The sequence below is a fragment of the Aspergillus uvarum genome (genome assembly GCF_003184745.1).
Source record: "Aspergillus uvarum CBS 121591 unplaced genomic scaffold BO82scaffold_70, whole genome shotgun sequence".
In the NCBI taxonomy this organism is placed as follows: domain Eukaryota; kingdom Fungi; phylum Ascomycota; class Eurotiomycetes; order Eurotiales; family Aspergillaceae; genus Aspergillus; species Aspergillus uvarum.
The window spans coordinates 1-15,243 of record NW_020291367.1 but is presented as its reverse complement, the minus strand read 5'-3'; the positions used below and the strand labels follow the sequence as shown (position 1 = coordinate 15,243).

General features: G+C 50.7%; 5 protein-coding genes and 2 non-coding genes across 7 annotated transcripts; 4 read left to right on the top strand and 3 right to left on the bottom strand.

The window, feature by feature from the left end:
* Positions 1-186: 186 nt before the first annotated feature.
* On the top strand, positions 187-3,152 carry BO82DRAFT_358363 (uncharacterized protein). The gene is made up of 7 exons (XM_025636267.1): positions 187-502; positions 572-674; positions 732-896; positions 957-1,018; positions 1,075-1,789; positions 1,965-2,022; positions 2,082-3,152. The coding sequence occupies exons 1-7, from the start codon at positions 253-255 to the stop codon at positions 3,003-3,005; spliced, it is 2,277 nt and encodes a 758-aa protein (XP_025487448.1). The 5' UTR covers positions 187-252; the 3' UTR covers positions 3,006-3,152.
* Positions 3,153-3,942: 790 nt separating this feature from the next.
* BO82DRAFT_185587 (uncharacterized protein) lies at positions 3,943-6,007 on the top strand. The gene is made up of 3 exons (XM_025630469.1): positions 3,943-5,153; positions 5,206-5,546; positions 5,604-6,007. The coding sequence occupies exons 1-3, from the start codon at positions 4,115-4,117 to the stop codon at positions 5,985-5,987; spliced, it is 1,764 nt and encodes a 587-aa protein (XP_025487447.1). The 5' UTR covers positions 3,943-4,114; the 3' UTR covers positions 5,988-6,007.
* A 406-nt stretch (positions 6,008-6,413) lies between these two features.
* On the bottom strand, positions 6,414-7,723 carry BO82DRAFT_358360 (F-box protein). Its single transcript, XM_025636266.1, has one exon. It carries the CDS (start codon positions 7,675-7,677, stop codon positions 6,790-6,792), a length of 888 nt encoding a protein of 295 aa, XP_025487446.1. The 5' UTR covers positions 7,678-7,723; the 3' UTR covers positions 6,414-6,789.
* Positions 7,724-8,367: 644 nt separating this feature from the next.
* Positions 8,368-8,439, bottom strand: BO82DRAFT_t280. Its single transcript has one exon. It is a non-coding gene; the product is annotated as a tRNA-Ala (tRNA).
* A 463-nt stretch (positions 8,440-8,902) lies between these two features.
* Positions 8,903-9,002, top strand: BO82DRAFT_t285. Its single transcript has one exon. It is a non-coding gene; the product is annotated as a tRNA-Thr (tRNA).
* Positions 9,003-10,045: 1,043 nt separating this feature from the next.
* BO82DRAFT_435933 (uncharacterized protein) lies at positions 10,046-11,841 on the top strand. Its single transcript, XM_025641075.1, has 2 exons — positions 10,046-10,304; positions 10,357-11,841. Exons 1-2 carry the CDS (start codon positions 10,071-10,073, stop codon positions 11,659-11,661), a joined length of 1,539 nt encoding a protein of 512 aa, XP_025487445.1. The 5' UTR covers positions 10,046-10,070; the 3' UTR covers positions 11,662-11,841.
* Positions 11,842-11,998: 157 nt separating this feature from the next.
* On the bottom strand, positions 11,999-14,639 carry BO82DRAFT_435932 (DUF2855 family protein; the record flags this gene model as incomplete). Its single annotated transcript, XM_025641074.1, has 3 exons — positions 11,999-12,353; positions 12,426-13,341; positions 14,617-14,639. 3 exons carry the CDS (start codon positions 14,637-14,639, stop codon positions 12,021-12,023), a joined length of 1,272 nt encoding a protein of 423 aa, XP_025487444.1. The 3' UTR covers positions 11,999-12,020.
* Between the last annotated feature and the right edge of the window lie 604 nt (positions 14,640-15,243).

Sequence of the window (15,243 nt, the reverse complement as noted above, 5' to 3'; positions counted from 1 at the left end):
TCTCGATATAAGCCGAAACTATGGGGCGTTGTATACATCAAGACACACTGCCAGGATCGCGGGCTTGAATGAGACACTTCCACAAACGGCTAGATTAACCCTGCAGTGGAGTATCACGTGGCGGTGTGTCAAATGCTCCAGGCTGAATTCCGAGACAGCTGATTTGAACCAGATAAGGACCTCTAGCAAATACTGCCAGTACTTCAATTTGCATAATGCGCATTGCAATGCCTCTTATATAAGGTGCTCTATATGTCTTATTTACCACTTACGGAGATAACGTCCGCACAGGCTCTCCTGAGAGCAGGGGAACCGTTTGCCCCATTTTCCGAGTACACAGTCCAGGATATTGAGAGCTTGTCGGACGACCAGGCCTATGAGTGGCTGAATCGCAAATTGCATGAAGGGAAACCCTTCGTGATCCGCGGATTCAATACAAGTAGCGAGTGGGATAACTCAATCTTGAATAATGGAACCTTAGGCGCCTTGTCATCCTCAAGAGGTATGTGGCGGCCGAGCAACTGTTTCCTCGGGAAGTTCTGTAGCTTACAGGATGGTCTCGGTACTCCAGCGATACCGGTCAGGAATTGCTCTACAGGGCGGGATATCAAGTTGCGACTGCAGGAGATCTTCTACCAGGCAGACCACCCACCCCCGAGTATTGGACGAGATTTGTATGTGGCCCATTATCTCCAGGGTTAGCTCCATCAGCTCACTGACTCGCTTCAAAGCCTCTACGCCAAGGATCTACAATGCCCAAAAGATTGGATCCGTGCATTGGACTCTGTTTTGCCGCCGTCTTTAAGGCACTTGGGCACTCTTGATTTATTCCGAGTACTACCCAAAGAAATTGCTCCAGAAGTTTTGATGGCATATGTTGGTACTCAAAATTCGTTGTAAGTTGGATGTCAGTGTCTTGCCATACGGCTCGATCAATTAACACATAGACGACGAAGCTCTGGCTTTCACCGATGCTTCAGTGGGACAGCTGCGCTGAACCTCCTTATCGAATCCCAAGGTAATACCCACAACCCCGATCATCTCTATACACAGAAGTTCTTAGCTCGCAACTAGGAAGCGGGCATGGGTCCATATGTTTTGGCACGGACAAACATGCACAAACCCAGTATGATGCTTTCATGGAAGAGCTAGGGAAATCACCTCATACGGACTGGGCAAACGTCACAGTTACCCAGCTAAGTCGTGCGAAATTTCCCATTTATGTCGCTGATCAGTTTCCTGGGGACTTGGTCGTCTTTCCTCCTGCCACTGCTCACCAGGTTTGGAATGTCAATTCCCTGGTTACGAAAGTGGTGTGGAACATAATGCACAGTTCTTCGCTCACCTATTTCTTTGACTATATCCAGCCCGTTTATCAACAATTGTGTCATGCGGATACAGGCCGGGTGCCTCTGGTTCTTCTACATGCACTGGAAAGCGGGTCTTGCCGCCCCGAAGATGATGCTCTTCTTCTAAGTCTTTTTCAGCAGATGATCGAGGATGAAGACATCGAGAATGAAACAAGCGTACAGTTGAAGCTTATAGACACTCAAGGTGCGGTGGTCGAATGCAACTTTTGCGGCCTGACGATCTGGAATCGTCATTTGCATTGCGAGCAGTGTGGAGATTTTGACCTATGTCTCAAGTGCTTCGTGTCTGGACGCAGCTGTAAACACTTCAGCAATTTCATTTGGGCTGAACTGCTTCCAAGGGACTACTGCAAAGATGTCATTAGCAGTGCGCGAAGCAAGTTAGGTGCACAGCAGACTTCAAGTCCCTCGCGTACTAAGTACGGACCCTCAAACATTTTGGTTATTGCAGACAACATTCCGAAGAAACACTGCCTGCCTTCATTACGGTCCTTCTCTTTGTCTTATTCCTATGCGACCTCTTACAGCCAACTAGCCTCCGTCTCAGTCAATTTACGAAAATGTTTGTTCTTAGCTAATAGTTGCTTTCTTTAGTCGAAAGTCTTTGGGAACATTGGCCGCAGCAGCAGCCACTGCACGAAAGCAGTCTACGGTAAATCAGCCTCCTGCAGACTTTACCAAGGTGTAACAACTGGTTGACAATCGGAATAGGAACGACTTTGCCATCTATGCCGTGATAGTCACTCGGTATGGAAAGGAATGACATGTTCACGATGCGATGCATTCTTCTGTTTTCGCGGGCTCCACAGACACTTCGATATCGATCTGATTCCATATCTCAAAAATGCAGATTCTTGGACCTGCCCGAAGTGCTCGCAGGTGTGCAACTGTCGGTGTTGCCACTTTTCACAGCCGTATCGAAGTAAGGACAAGCCTGTGCGAGCCCGGGTGAAACCAGTCGACCAACGAGGGCGCATTACTGGCTTCGTTGATAATGTATTTGACCAGAGGAGAGGCAAAAGAGCGGCCCAGAACGTATCTCCGCAGCCATGTAATGCTTTACAGAGTGGGAAGCGACCGAGAACTCACTTCAATGAGGATACCATTAGACCAGGACGGCAAACTGATGGCCCTCATGCTTCCCTCGACATTCGGACCTATGACTCGGGGGAAAATCAACAGACCAAGACCTTGACCCAAATAAGGGACAATCCAGCAGAGCAGACGGAGCTAGCCTCTGTGCGAAGCCAAGCCACAAAGGGTCAACTTCGTATTAGTGACCTCGTGGAAGACCGGAATTCAGATCGAGCGCAACAGCTTCCGCGCGCATTGCCTGCACAATATTCCTCTATAGCGTCTACCCCACCAGAAGACAACACATACTCTTTCAAGGGCGATATCAGCATCGCCGCTCTCGAGAAAAAGCTGGACTCGCTACGCCAGTATGCAGAAGAGTTATTGGACCTATCGCTTGTTGATTCGCATGCGAAGCTCCTCGAAAAGGTTGCCGAGTTGCAGAAGCAGGTGGAAGAACAGAAGCGACGAAAGGCCGAGGTGCTTTTCAGCAACCTCCACCGAGACTTTCCTGATCTGGCTAATATTGCTCGAGACGAGGCGCGACGACGAGGGTTCTAGAGACAACGCGCAGGTTCCGTGGTAGTTATTGGGACGGACATGGCGAAAGAGGCGGAATACACCATAGACTGGCCGTCGGATTTGTCTCACTAACAGGTCTTTTGGCCCTTTAGAGTAAAAATGCAGAGAGTAAGTAATGACGGGAAGGTCATTCAAGATACACTATCAGATATAGTCCACAAAAACGATGATCGCTCTTTGCAGTATCGTAATTAAATAAACACGACTGCTTTGACGTGAGGTTGACATCAGGGAAGACGAGCCAAAGGGGGGAGGCGGAAGTGATCCAAGGAAGCAGGCGGAGTTTCAGCCGGCGGTGATCCTCACCTCTCCACATTCATCCCTCCCTCCTCCTTCCTTCCCCTCAAAGGTTCTCTCTCTCTCTTCCTTGCCTTTGCCTCTGTCTCTCTCTGACACACACTTCTTTCTCCCCATCCTCCCACCACCCAACCCCTCTCTCCTTTTTTTTGTCCTGCTCCGCACTCGCCATTTGGTCAATAAGACCAAATTTTCTTGCTGGATACCTCTCTTTAATCGAGTTCGCCAACACTGAACCGGAGTCTTTCCCAGGAATCAACTATACCTGGTATGTTTAGATGGTTCCTCCCCCTCCCCAGCCCCCCCCCTCATTCTTGATCGGCGTCAACCCCCGTCAAACCCCCCCCCCCTCTTTCTCTTTTTCTCCCTCTCCCTCCTTCTCTGTCATCATACTGCACGGCTAATACTATATGCCTATGTTTTACAAAGCGATAAAATCGCTAAGAAATTCGAACGCGATCGATCTCTCCCTCACCTCGATCTTGCGCTAGCATTGAGCGACAACCTCGGGGCAGCCGTCCATCTCCGCGATCTATCTGTTTCGGTCATTCTATATCCCCGCCGGGGGCTGGTGGTAGCAGGCACACACACCGAACTCACTACTTCAGTCTTGACCGCCTCCACAACACACGACCAGCTCACCTTCGCACAATCACACGCGCGCCCTCACCCCTCACCACTTTCCTTTCTCCCACCCCCCCTCCTTTTCTCTTTCATTCAGCCTGGTTTGACCTTGTTCTTCCACGACTCTCTCTCAATTACTGTGTTTACTGCTATCTTTTTATCCCGCCATGCCCTGCTTCAAGGGTCTCGCTGTGAGTATACACACTCCGGATGGCCCGATCTCCGAATACTCGATCCAACGTCAATCTCGAGCCTCTCGCATAGCTTGCTACATTCCGGTACCGCCTCCAAAGATACCTGACTCCGGATCGGGCCGACCAGAACAGTCGACTTTCGCCATCTCTATCACGCTCCTGAACCCCGGTCAAGATGTCCCTTATTCTGCTCCGAAAGCGACACCCGACAACCCCGCACCCAGGCCTAAAGTTGTTGGAGGACTTCCCGGCCCGACCGAAGAGCGGGGGCAATACTCTAGTATGGTGATCCCCTACAAGCCGTTGACCAATTCGCCAAACGAGACGGTCGCTGCGTACATCTACTTCGACGGCCGACAGAAGGAGGAGGTGGCTACGCTCCTGCGGAGGGGCGAGGAGACTTGGGTCAACTCTAGATGGGTCAGTGTTCCGGACTCCGAGGGCGGCGGTCTGGCCGAACGGGAGTTCCTTTTCCGTGAAGTCGGACTGGAGAGATGGTTAAATGGTCTAGACCTGGAAGGAAAAGATGCGGCGGCCAAGATTGAGCGACGACGACAGAAGATGGAAAAGCGTCGCTTGAAACGCGAAGAAAGCGGTGGTATGGACACGGATGCGAAGTCACGAAAGGAGAGAGACATAATGCGCTACGGGAATGATTCGAAATCTCCCTTGGAAGATGTCTCTGATGAAGATATGTCGTTCTCCGATTCTGATGACGACCCGATCCCCGAGTCTGCAGGGCAGATCAAGGTGGCACTATTTCGGGTTCTGGCTTCTGGCGAGGTCAAACGGGGAGAGTACTCGCCTCAATTCGATGCGCACGATGACGACGACGATGTCTCAGGCGGCAATGACAACAACAACGGCGCATCGGACGCCAACGTTGACCACACCACGAGCTTTGCTAAGCCGAAAACACTCGATCCCAAGACGATCAGTACGCAAACTGTGACGAGCATTGATGCGTCTGATAAACCCTACGCGACCTTCACGTTCATGTACCGCGGAGAGCGTAAGTCGTGACCCGGCCCATATATCAGCTGTCGAAACTGACTTTTATCTAGGGCAACTTCAGAAGATGGGGATCCTCAAGGATGCCAAAGTGCAGGACACTCCTGGGTCTGTAAAGCGTCGGTCGATACAACCAGATTTTTCCAATCTTGGCCCGCTCAAGCCTGGCGGCACCGTTGGCTTCCTGAAATTCCGAGAGAGCACAGAAAACCAAAAGCGAGGAAAGAAGGGTGGCAAGGCTGTTGGCGATGATGACATGGATAGTGAAGACGATGACGAGAATTCCATCCTTGGTAAAGCAGACGCTGAAGAGGGCAAGGATGATGATGTCCATCTTTCTCCGGAAGATCTCAGGCAGCAGGGCGAATTGGCGGAGAGCATTCGTAAGATTAAGGTGAGTTAATCCTGCTTCGTGCTTCATCTCTGTTTGCCTGACTAACTGTCATTTCAGCTCAAACGGCAGCACTCGTCGGCGTCGCTTGCCACTAACACTCCTCCGACGGATACTGGAAGTCCTCGGGCGCCCGGAGAATCAGCTCCATCTTCTAATCTTTCCACAACACCTCCGATTGTACCTCCGTCAACTGTCGCTGCTGAAGCTCCCAAGCCAGCGGCTAATGCGATTGATGGTCAATTCATCGGCAGCCCTCTGAAGAAACAGCGAGCTAGCGTATCACAAGCAGATGAAGATGTGATGCGCCGACGAATGGAGTCAGGTTTGTCGCACGAGATCAGCAATGATGATGCTTCAAACCCCACTGGGACTACAGCAGCCAGCACGGGTGTAAACCCTCCACCGCATGATTCCATGGCTACTGAGGAAGAAGAGCTATAAGCTCGTGATCTTCCAGGGACCATTCTCATGTTTACGTGCTTAGATGGTCGACATCACACCGATCAGACGGAGGAAGGTGTTTGCAATCTTTATTCTCTTATACTTACTTGAGGGATGGCTTATCATCCTTATCATTTTTGGGTAGCCCTCGCTTATCCCGCATCGAAGGGGTTGGACAGGAATGCAGTTGGTCATGATAGAACATGACCGTTGACGGCTGCTTTCGCTTTTCGAGATGTGTGGTACAGTATCTGCTAGTTGAGGTATCTTCATGGCGAATGGGCTGGGATGGGCGGTACTATTGCTAGAATGGAGCATGAGGTACGTGCTGAGTGGAGGTAATTGTTATAGACGGAACGAGTTACGCAAGTTGCACGCTGAAAACCTCCTTTTTGCTGGAGGCGAGATTTGGAATAATTGAGTTCACTGTCAATAAGGGCTCGTAGGGTTCGGACTATGGCAAAATCTAAGAAAACTTCTGAATAATAGACACCCTGACTCGTCCCTCATTATACCCCCAAAGTAGCAATAAATCCGGCCTCGTCGAAACCATGCCAGCCTTCCATGTGCTTAAACCTCACACACTACATGAGCCACTGTTTGTTGCGACTCGGTCACCACGCGGTGGGCCATCTGCAACGGCCGCGGTGGAGTTGTGTTATGATCCCTCACCAGGGTCCAGGCATCATGGACTCCTGACACATTGTGTCCTTGTCTTTCCGGCAGTGCACACAGCTTGAGCATCTTGCTGGTATGTCAAGTTTATTTCAGAAATTGGTGATGTTTGATGATATCACCACCGTTAACTGCAACGCTGCCTCTTGGCTAGATGACCCCTATCGCGTCTCGTAGGCTCTTCAACCCCCGCCCACCAGCGCCTCTGGCTTGCCCTCCATGCTATCTGCGGAGGCGGGACCCCCATGGCACATTGCACGATCGCTTTCATGATCACAATCATTCCACTCCTCCTGAGCGCACTGCGCAGCATCCGAACATCTCGCTTCCTGATGCGAATAAACATAGAACGGTGAAGTCGATAGTCCTTGATACTCCAGAGAACCTCAATACGGTCAGAGGTACTAGGGGCCTCCTTCACCAGCTTCCCCATTCGCAGAGGCTCCGTCGGTTGTCCAACTATGAAGGGGGAGAGATCTTCTCCACCATCGCCACCATCGTCATCAACATCATCATCATCAGCAGCATCATCATAATCCTCGTCCTCATCCTCATCATCGAACTCGGTATAAGACAAACCATCGACCCTCTCTCCGCCTCGGTTTTGCATTATGTCGAAAGAAAATAACTCCCGGATTGGGGGCTGCTGCACGAGCATGCGCCACCAGCTGGCTTCTTTCCGGATGAAAGACTCCTTCTGGTCGGGTTGCGTCAAATCCCAGCGGGGATTGATGCCGTCGCGCCCGATCTTCCCCCGGTATTCGCCATCGGCGATTTGGCCAGTGATGAACCAGCCCGGAAAAATATGGACTAAAAGCGGGTTGCGCTCTGGTTGCGGTCGATTCCAGTCCGGGGTCAAAAAGAGGTGTTTTTGCAGGGCAGGCGTGGAGATGAGGTCGTGCCATGCATGACAGACGCGCTGGGCGGATGTCAGAAGAGACTGGATATCCACCTGAAGAAGAATGTTCTCGAGGATCTCGACGGTTGTGAGGGCTTTGGTTTGCGCGGTTGTCATGGTCGGTTGCAATGCGGAGCCCCGCGTTATGTGTATGTACTCATGTACAGTAAGTCTCCCTCAGATGGGAGAACAACAGGCCCAGCCATAAGGCTAAGGTAACGTGTAGTCATGTGACGAGTTAAGAAGATTTGGTGATTCAAGAAAGCTAGTACTCAAAGCGGCTACTGTCCTACTTTCATAGGAGTCGCCGCAAAGAACGACAGTGCCTAAAAGAGACAGGCGTTGTTGCTTTGAAGAGATGGTGGGTAAAGCATGCTATGTGAGATATTATACTACCTACCGGCGAATGGTGGTATCGCAATTTGCCACGAGTAAACCATAACCTATCTGAGCTCTTTCCTCCCACCTTGTAGCAGATACGTTAGCACCCAGGGCTCCCAACCTCAAGCACCGCTCGCGGCCACAGCACGCATAGGGCTATGTGTAATAGGGCCGTGTATGAGTGACAACTGCGGGCGAGTGGTAGGCTAGAATGACTGCGACCAATTTCAGTTCTGTTCAAGATTGAAGTAAGTACTGTACTGCCATGTGCGAACAAATATTCACTACGTAGAATGGCATCGTACCCCTTACTCTATACAAGAAACGGCGGCGTATCTCGTCCCCTCGTTCGGGGTTCGATTGACACTATTGTTTATGTACTTCATGCCCACTGTGTCTGGAAAAAAGGACAAGGTCCAAAAAGAATGGACTTGGGGGGAATCGAACCCCTGACCTCTCGCATGCGAAGCGAGCGCTCTACCACTGAGCTACAAGCCCATGTGACCATGACTCATCAACCCATCGTAAAACTATATGCAGACTAAAACCTACCAGATCCTTAATCCTATACCCTAAAGCTGGCTCTTTTTTCAAATATCAAGCCAATATCGCCATGAACAGTGATCTAGACGCCTTGTCGCACTGCTCATAGCATGGAAAGAGCGATGCTTGAATTGACTGCCCAAGAATCCAAGGTACCCACTATGTGGGGCCCCGGCAGGTACAGTGGAGATCCCCCTACATCCCGTACTCCACCCTATACCAAGAGCTATAATTTCCTCCCTCCACCATGAACACCTGTAAAATGTTCCCATATGTATCTTGTCAGAAAGCCAGAGCACCAAGCTACATATTACACTCTTCAAACTGCTCGAATATGCATATACCGGCGAGCAACAGCCCAAAACATCTTAAGGCCGCTGGGTTAGAATTTAGTCTCGAGTGCTACTGTACAACAACAGCCGCGGTGGTGTAGTGGTATTAACATTGCAGAGCCCCCGTACTAGCCTTATGCTAGCGGTGTGGAGTGCAGATTCTGGGTTCGAGTCCCAGTCGCGGCAGCATTTGTTTTTTTTTTTCTGCTGCTGCTGAGGCTGTAGGATGTCATCACGGCGTCATGGTGCTCACTCGCTGACGGCGAGGATGCTGGCTCTACTACCCATGCGCTGCGGGCTATCAGGGGGTTGCTAGAATGGGTGGAAAGTCGGGTTCAAGGGGCCTCTTGCTGAAATTGAAGAGAGCTTCGGGAAGGTACGATTAGCTCGATCAGGTTCTAACATGGTGCATTTTGCCTGGGAATTCGAGTGGGACGGTGCCAGCACATTATCTGCCAGGCCCAAGAAAGGGAAGGCTTGTCTTCTCGTCTAAGACAGATCTTGTGCCAGTGTGTATACGTTGATGGTAAATCGCAGATGCTACCGAGGCTTTCTTGTTCAACCAGAGCTATCTTGGTATCAGCATGTAAGCCGGGTTTAGACCGAACGCTATGCAGGGAAGGTGCGAGGTTTGCTTGTTCGCTGATGTGGCACGAGCGGGCAGCCGGACACAAGGGATCAGGCTGAAGCCACAGTGTAAAGCTTCTTATGGTTACCTATGTACCGATCTCACTCGGAATAACAAGTTGCAGCAGGGCACAGACCACCAGGTTTGCAAGAGCAGATTCCCTGGCTGAGAGACACATACACAAACCCTACGAGTCGCATTAAGAGGATCCTAAATCTATGATGTCAGCATGCCAACTTTGAGAATGGCTGTCCTTCCCACCCATTGTTTTACTCCCTCATATATCGGTCGACGCTCGTTTTCAATCGTTGTACTCATATTGACAAGAATTCGGTTCCGTCAGTTCCCTTCGTCCCTTCCGAGCCAGCTTGAATATGACTGAGTAGTCTCTTCGTTCTATACATCTCTGGAGGGCATTCATGAGGTAGCGGTACCAGGTACGAAGTGGAATATCAAGGGTCGGGCCGACAATCCCAAGGGCCCCCCGATTTGCCTGTCGGCCCCACTCAGCCACGCGCTAGATGAATCTGTAAGCACTAATCGGACTAATCACTACGGAGACAAAGTAAATCTTTGTGATTCTCCTTCTTTCACCCACCAACCCAACCACCCCTCGAATCGCAACCATGGAGATCCTCAAGCTCTTTGGCAAAACTAAGCCCCCTCGGCCTGTAACAACACCGACCGACACCATCGTCCCCCTCGGTTTCTGGGATGGCCGACCATATCAACACAGTATCTGTATGGATGTCGCTTATCGATTCGACGACGTGCTTGATGTGAAGACGCTTGATCGATCTCTGACGCGACTACTGCAGCTGGGAGACTGGCACAAGCTAGGAGCACGATTACGACGAAATGTATGTATTACCCCGCCCCAAAAAGATTCATCTGCGCTGAACTCCTCCCCAGGATGCCGGGCAGCTTGAGTACCATATCCCGCGGGAATACACCGCTCAGCGACCAGGTTTCATTCTCACCTCCGAGAGTTATCCGATGAAAGCTGCTGAGCATCCTCTGGCGTCGAAACTCCCCACGGCAACAGATACGCCTCGTGTACTCGGCACAGTCGATGAGACCATTTCCCTTTGTCGCCATGCACAGGCGCCGCAATGTCTGGACGATTACATCTACACGGACCGGCCCCAGCTCACGATCCATGCTGCTGCATTCACTGACACAACCATCTTAACGATAACCTTCCTGCATACCCTCATGGATGGAATGGGTATGTCCAGCTTCTTCGCAGCTTGGGCAGCTGTGCTCCGCGGCCAAGAAGACCAAGTGCCGACGTTCCTCGGATTCGACACGACTCCAATGCACACTTTGAAAAGCACGACCTCTGTGGAGCCGTTTGTGCTTCAGGGCCTCTTGCTCAAAGGGTTTCACATGATTCTCGTTGCCGTGCACTTTCTGTGGGAGTATTTCTGGCGGGGTCCGGAAGAGCAGCATATTCTGTGCATCCCCGGAGCCTTTGTCGACGGAATGCGAAGCCAGGCGATCCAGGAACTCAACACCACCACAGGAGAAAAAGCACATTCTCCAGCTCCATTCCTTAGCGAAAGCGATGTTCTCCTAGCGTGGTGGACCAAAGTGACAATTCGAGCGCTGAACCCGGCCCCGAATCGCTTGCTCGCGCTGATGAACATCTTCGACTTCCGCTCGCTTGTCCTGCCCCCGGACCTGGCCGATCCCTCGCAAGATGTCGCCGTCATCGGCAACGTCACCTTTCCGGCCTACACCCTCCTCCGGGTCCGCGACATCCTCGCCATGCCGGTCAGCCAGCTGGCCGCCCACATCCGCCACTCACTGATCCAGCAGCGCACCAAGCCGCAGGTGGAAGCCCTGGCGGCGTTGATCCGAGCGACTCTTGAGGCGAAAGGGGTCGATGCGACGCTCTTCGGCGAATACGACACAGTTCTTATGGCGTGGTCGAACTGGCACAAGGGCCGGCTCTTCGAGATTGACTTCTCGGCGGCAGTCACCTCGATTGGTGCGCCGACAGCAGAAGGGGAGCGGCGACGCGCGAACCCAGTGGGACGACCTTCCTATATCATTGCGAATGCATGTGTGCACAGCCCCATGCCGACGAACCTGGGGCCGATGATGGGTAAGGACGCGGCGGGGAATTGGTGGTTGACGTGGAAACTGCCCCAATGGGCATGGTCTGCGGTAAAAGAACAGGTGCATGGGGTGGGGGAGTCAAAGCTAGCATGATCAAAGTTTGTAAAGGGGCTATAATTGAGGTAAGAGGCAGGGGTTGGTAATTGAATCTTGCGAAGCAATTTAAGCTAGCTGGAAGCGAATCTAGATTATTCTGCTGAGCTATGGGCATTGAGATTCTATGGGATGATCAGTCTTGCGTTCATGAATGAGTTATTTCCTCGGATAGGCTCCCGACAATCAGAATCATCCGTTCTACAGTATCTGCAATCCTCTGGTACATATGTGCACAATGATAAACCACAGAGGATGGTGTCTAAAAATCGAAGGTGGATTCGCATTCCCAGTTCAGATCGTCACTCGTACCAAGATCAAGGACTAATGGCATCAAGGCCTTTCTTGTCTAAACATATTTAAAAGCTTTGGGACTGGTGTGCCGATGCTTCATCATACAGACGATAAACCAAAGCCTCCTCGGGCTTTAACTGACTCTTGCACAGCGACTTCCAGCCTCCCTCAAGGCCCTCTGCACCAACGACCCCGTTGCCCCAGACCAGACGCAGATCAGGGGCAGCGGATGCCCGATTGGCCAACCAGTGATTCCAGCGCTCATCCACTTCGTCAAAGAATTTCTTGTGATCTACAACACCGAGAGCAGCTTCCATAATTGATGAAGTACTGAGCTGAACAATGCCCAATTGGGCAGCGACATTACCCATGGCAACAAGCTCGTCAATCGTGTGAACCTTTCATTCCCGTCAAGTTAGCCTTTTGCTCCGGACGATCAATCGAGAAGTGCACAAACGATATTTCCCTACCTTCTGCTGGAGTCCCACACCGATGAAAACAAGCTTAGCAGCCTCCAAGACCGAATTATTCCGGATCAAGCCCAACACCTGCTCGACCCCGCCATCTCGACTGCCGAAATTGACCAGCACGATCTTAGGCGCCTGCTTGCTAGCCAGCCACTCCTCCGTCGCCGCCGCGATGTCGGAGTACGACACGGCCTTGGTGGGGAACGGCGGCGCGAGCTTCGTCGCGGCGTCCGCGATCGCAGCCGGCGCCGAGGTGACCTGCAGGAAGCCCAGGGGTCCCGTCTCCGCGGGCCTGCAGGCGAGATTATGCGCGAGCGCGCGGCCGGTCTTTGTTGACGCGCCCAGGCTGATGACGACGGCGTGGGAGATGTCCGCGTCGTCGGCGGTCCACTGCTTCGACCCCTCTGGGGACGGGGACGGGGACGGGGATGGGGGCAGCGGCGGATGAGCCGCGGGGTCGGGGGTGAAGACGTACTCGCTGAGGAGATAGCCGCAAGTCCAGATCGTGCGCACGGTGCAGTCCCAGCCCAGCGTCTCCAGGCTTCTGGTTGAGGTGACGACGACCACGGCAGTGTACTGGTTGTACAGCCAGAACAGACCCCGCCGGTGCGGGGACACTTCCGTCCAGTGGCCGTGTGGCTCCCCGGAGGTCAGTTGGAGGTCCACCACGTGGCCGGACGCCGGCCAGTATCCGAAGATCGTTGTGCCGGACGGCAGGTCGGGGATTGTGCTTTCGAGGACGGTGGCGTAGCCCCACGCGGGCACGATCCCCCAGCCGGCCGGGTCGTTGTACGTGGACTTCCATGGTGATTGATTTCTTGGGGGAATTGAGTTGTGGTGCGGCGTGGGAACAGGGTAGATGTCTGCATCTTGAGCAGTTACATATCCTAGAGGTTTTGTAGCCTTGCTGATGGGGCGGCTGAAGTATGTGGAGTGGTATAGTTTAGTTTGGTTAGTGCTGATGGTTAGTGCTTGTCAGGGAATCATCATTTGTTGTTCCGTCTACCACTCGCAATCACTCGGGTGGATTCTGTCAACGAACTGAGAGGCTTCAGGGGAGGTTCTGGGACGTGTTTGATATGATTCTTGATGGTTGGTTGAACTAGCTACGTTCCGTATGTAAACAAGATAAAAAGGCCTTTTTGGAATCACGTGGCCGGATTACTTAGCAGCGCTGACACGCCCTCTTAATCCGCACCGTGAAGCCAAAGTAGCCATATAAAGCAAAATAAACTAAAATATATAGTGTTTCTCGCCTGCGGCGGCATCTCTCGCTTGTAGCAGTCCTTCTCACCTTTTTAGTAGTTTTAAATCCCTTACCCATGGCCTTGGGCGGTAGTCTCTTGCAGTCCTGTGGCAATCTAGTTCTCATACAAACTTGTATAGCAAATCCAATGCTGAATGACGAAATTAAAAGGCGATATCAGTTCCTTCGGCGATATTAATATGGTTCCCAGGCTTGTCCTGGTTTTTGAATCTCTCCGGCTTTAATTCCGGGTGTAACTGCCAACAGGCCTTTTTTTTGTGACTATTCTTTCCACAGTGTTTACAGATCCAAGCCTTGCATTCTTTGCATAAAGCCTTTAACAACTGCTTGCCCTTCTTAGCCTTAATAAGATTTAATAAGGAATCTTGATATTGCATCCGTTTTTCTTGTTCAATCATCTGGGCGGTAAGGTCTTTGAAACTTGATTCTTTAGATTCCCTGAGATAAATGGTAACAAAAGTCTCCCAGTGTGGATTATTAAGATTTGCAAGTAAAAGGTCACATAAGAACTATTTCGGAAACTATTTCTTTTTCTCTAAAAAAAGGCGACTTTTAATCAGACGGATTCCATTCTTAATCTTGCCGATATATTCCTCAATGTTGATACAGTCGCTTGAAAGAGTTTTCATTACGGTTTGAAGGCCTTGTAGGGACTGGGTCTTATTAGAACTGTTATACTTTTCTTTAAGAAACTGCCAAAGCACTTTAATATCGGTGTATTGAAGAAGGGATTCCAGAATCGAGTCTGATAGCAAGTTTAATATTAATCCAATTATAATTTCTTACTTCTTTTTAGCCTTTTCAATCGCTTCTTTATCCTTTTTATCAACTGATTTGATAAGGATATCCCAAGTGGAATGAACACAGAGTTGGGCTTTGATACAGAGGCTCTAAAAATGCCAGTTCTGCGAGCTAGTAAGGACATACGGAGGCTTGGTGATTTTGGGCATCTTAGCAGTAGCAATAATATTATTTATTAATAAAAGGACTTGGCAATCACGAAAAGCATTAAATTTAACTAATAAGGGAAGAAATAACTGTAAAAGGGCTTGTCCCAGAACCTGAGAGGCTCCGGGCTTATAACCTGTCAACAAACTAAGAGGCTTTAGGGGAGGTTCTGGGACGTGTTTGATATGATTCTTAATGGTTGGTTGAACTAGCTACGTTCCGTATGTAAACAAGATGAAAAGGCCTTTTTGGAATCACGTGGCCGGATTACTTAGCAGCGCTGACAGATTCTCTCCCAATCACAATTCCGTTGTAGAGTACCAGTGGCTACTACTTGTATTCCTTACTGGAGCCTTTCCTTGGCCTGTCCGACCACAACAGGATCCCCTCTATTCTTTATCTATGGCTCATTACAACAACAACAACAACAACAACAACAACAACAACAACAACAACAACAACAACAACAACAACAACAACAACAACAACAACAACAACTACAACAACTACAACTACTACTACTACTACTACTACTACTACTACTACTACTACTACTACTACTACTACTACTACTACTACTACTACTACTACTACTACTACTACTAC

What these genes read in the sequence shown, in the direction of transcription:
- BO82DRAFT_358363 (XM_025636267.1), top strand. Translation starts at nt 253, where the DNA reads ATGTCTTATTTACCACTTACGGAGATAACGTCCGCACAGGCTCTCCTG. An exon ending in CCGAGTATTGGACGAGATTT is followed by an intron (nt 675 to 731) that starts GTATGTGGCCCA and finishes CTCGCTTCAAAG; the next exon opens with CCTCTACGCCAAGGATCTAC. An exon ending in GTTGGTACTCAAAATTCGTT is followed by an intron (nt 897 to 956) that starts GTAAGTTGGATG and finishes TAGACGACGAAG; the next exon opens with CTCTGGCTTTCACCGATGCT.
- BO82DRAFT_185587 (XM_025630469.1), top strand. Translation starts at nt 4,115, where the DNA reads ATGCCCTGCTTCAAGGGTCTCGCTGTGAGTATACACACTCCGGATGGC. An exon ending in GTTCATGTACCGCGGAGAGC is followed by an intron (nt 5,154 to 5,205) that starts GTAAGTCGTGAC and finishes ACTTTTATCTAG; the next exon opens with GGCAACTTCAGAAGATGGGG. An exon ending in AGAGCATTCGTAAGATTAAG is followed by an intron (nt 5,547 to 5,603) that starts GTGAGTTAATCC and finishes CTGTCATTTCAG; the next exon opens with CTCAAACGGCAGCACTCGTC.
- BO82DRAFT_358360 (XM_025636266.1), bottom strand. Translation starts at nt 7,677, where the DNA reads ATGACAACCGCGCAAACCAAAGCCCTCACAACCGTCGAGATCCTCGAG.
- BO82DRAFT_435933 (XM_025641075.1), top strand. Translation starts at nt 10,071, where the DNA reads ATGGAGATCCTCAAGCTCTTTGGCAAAACTAAGCCCCCTCGGCCTGTA. An exon ending in GAGCACGATTACGACGAAAT is followed by an intron (nt 10,305 to 10,356) that starts GTATGTATTACC and finishes ACTCCTCCCCAG; the next exon opens with GATGCCGGGCAGCTTGAGTA.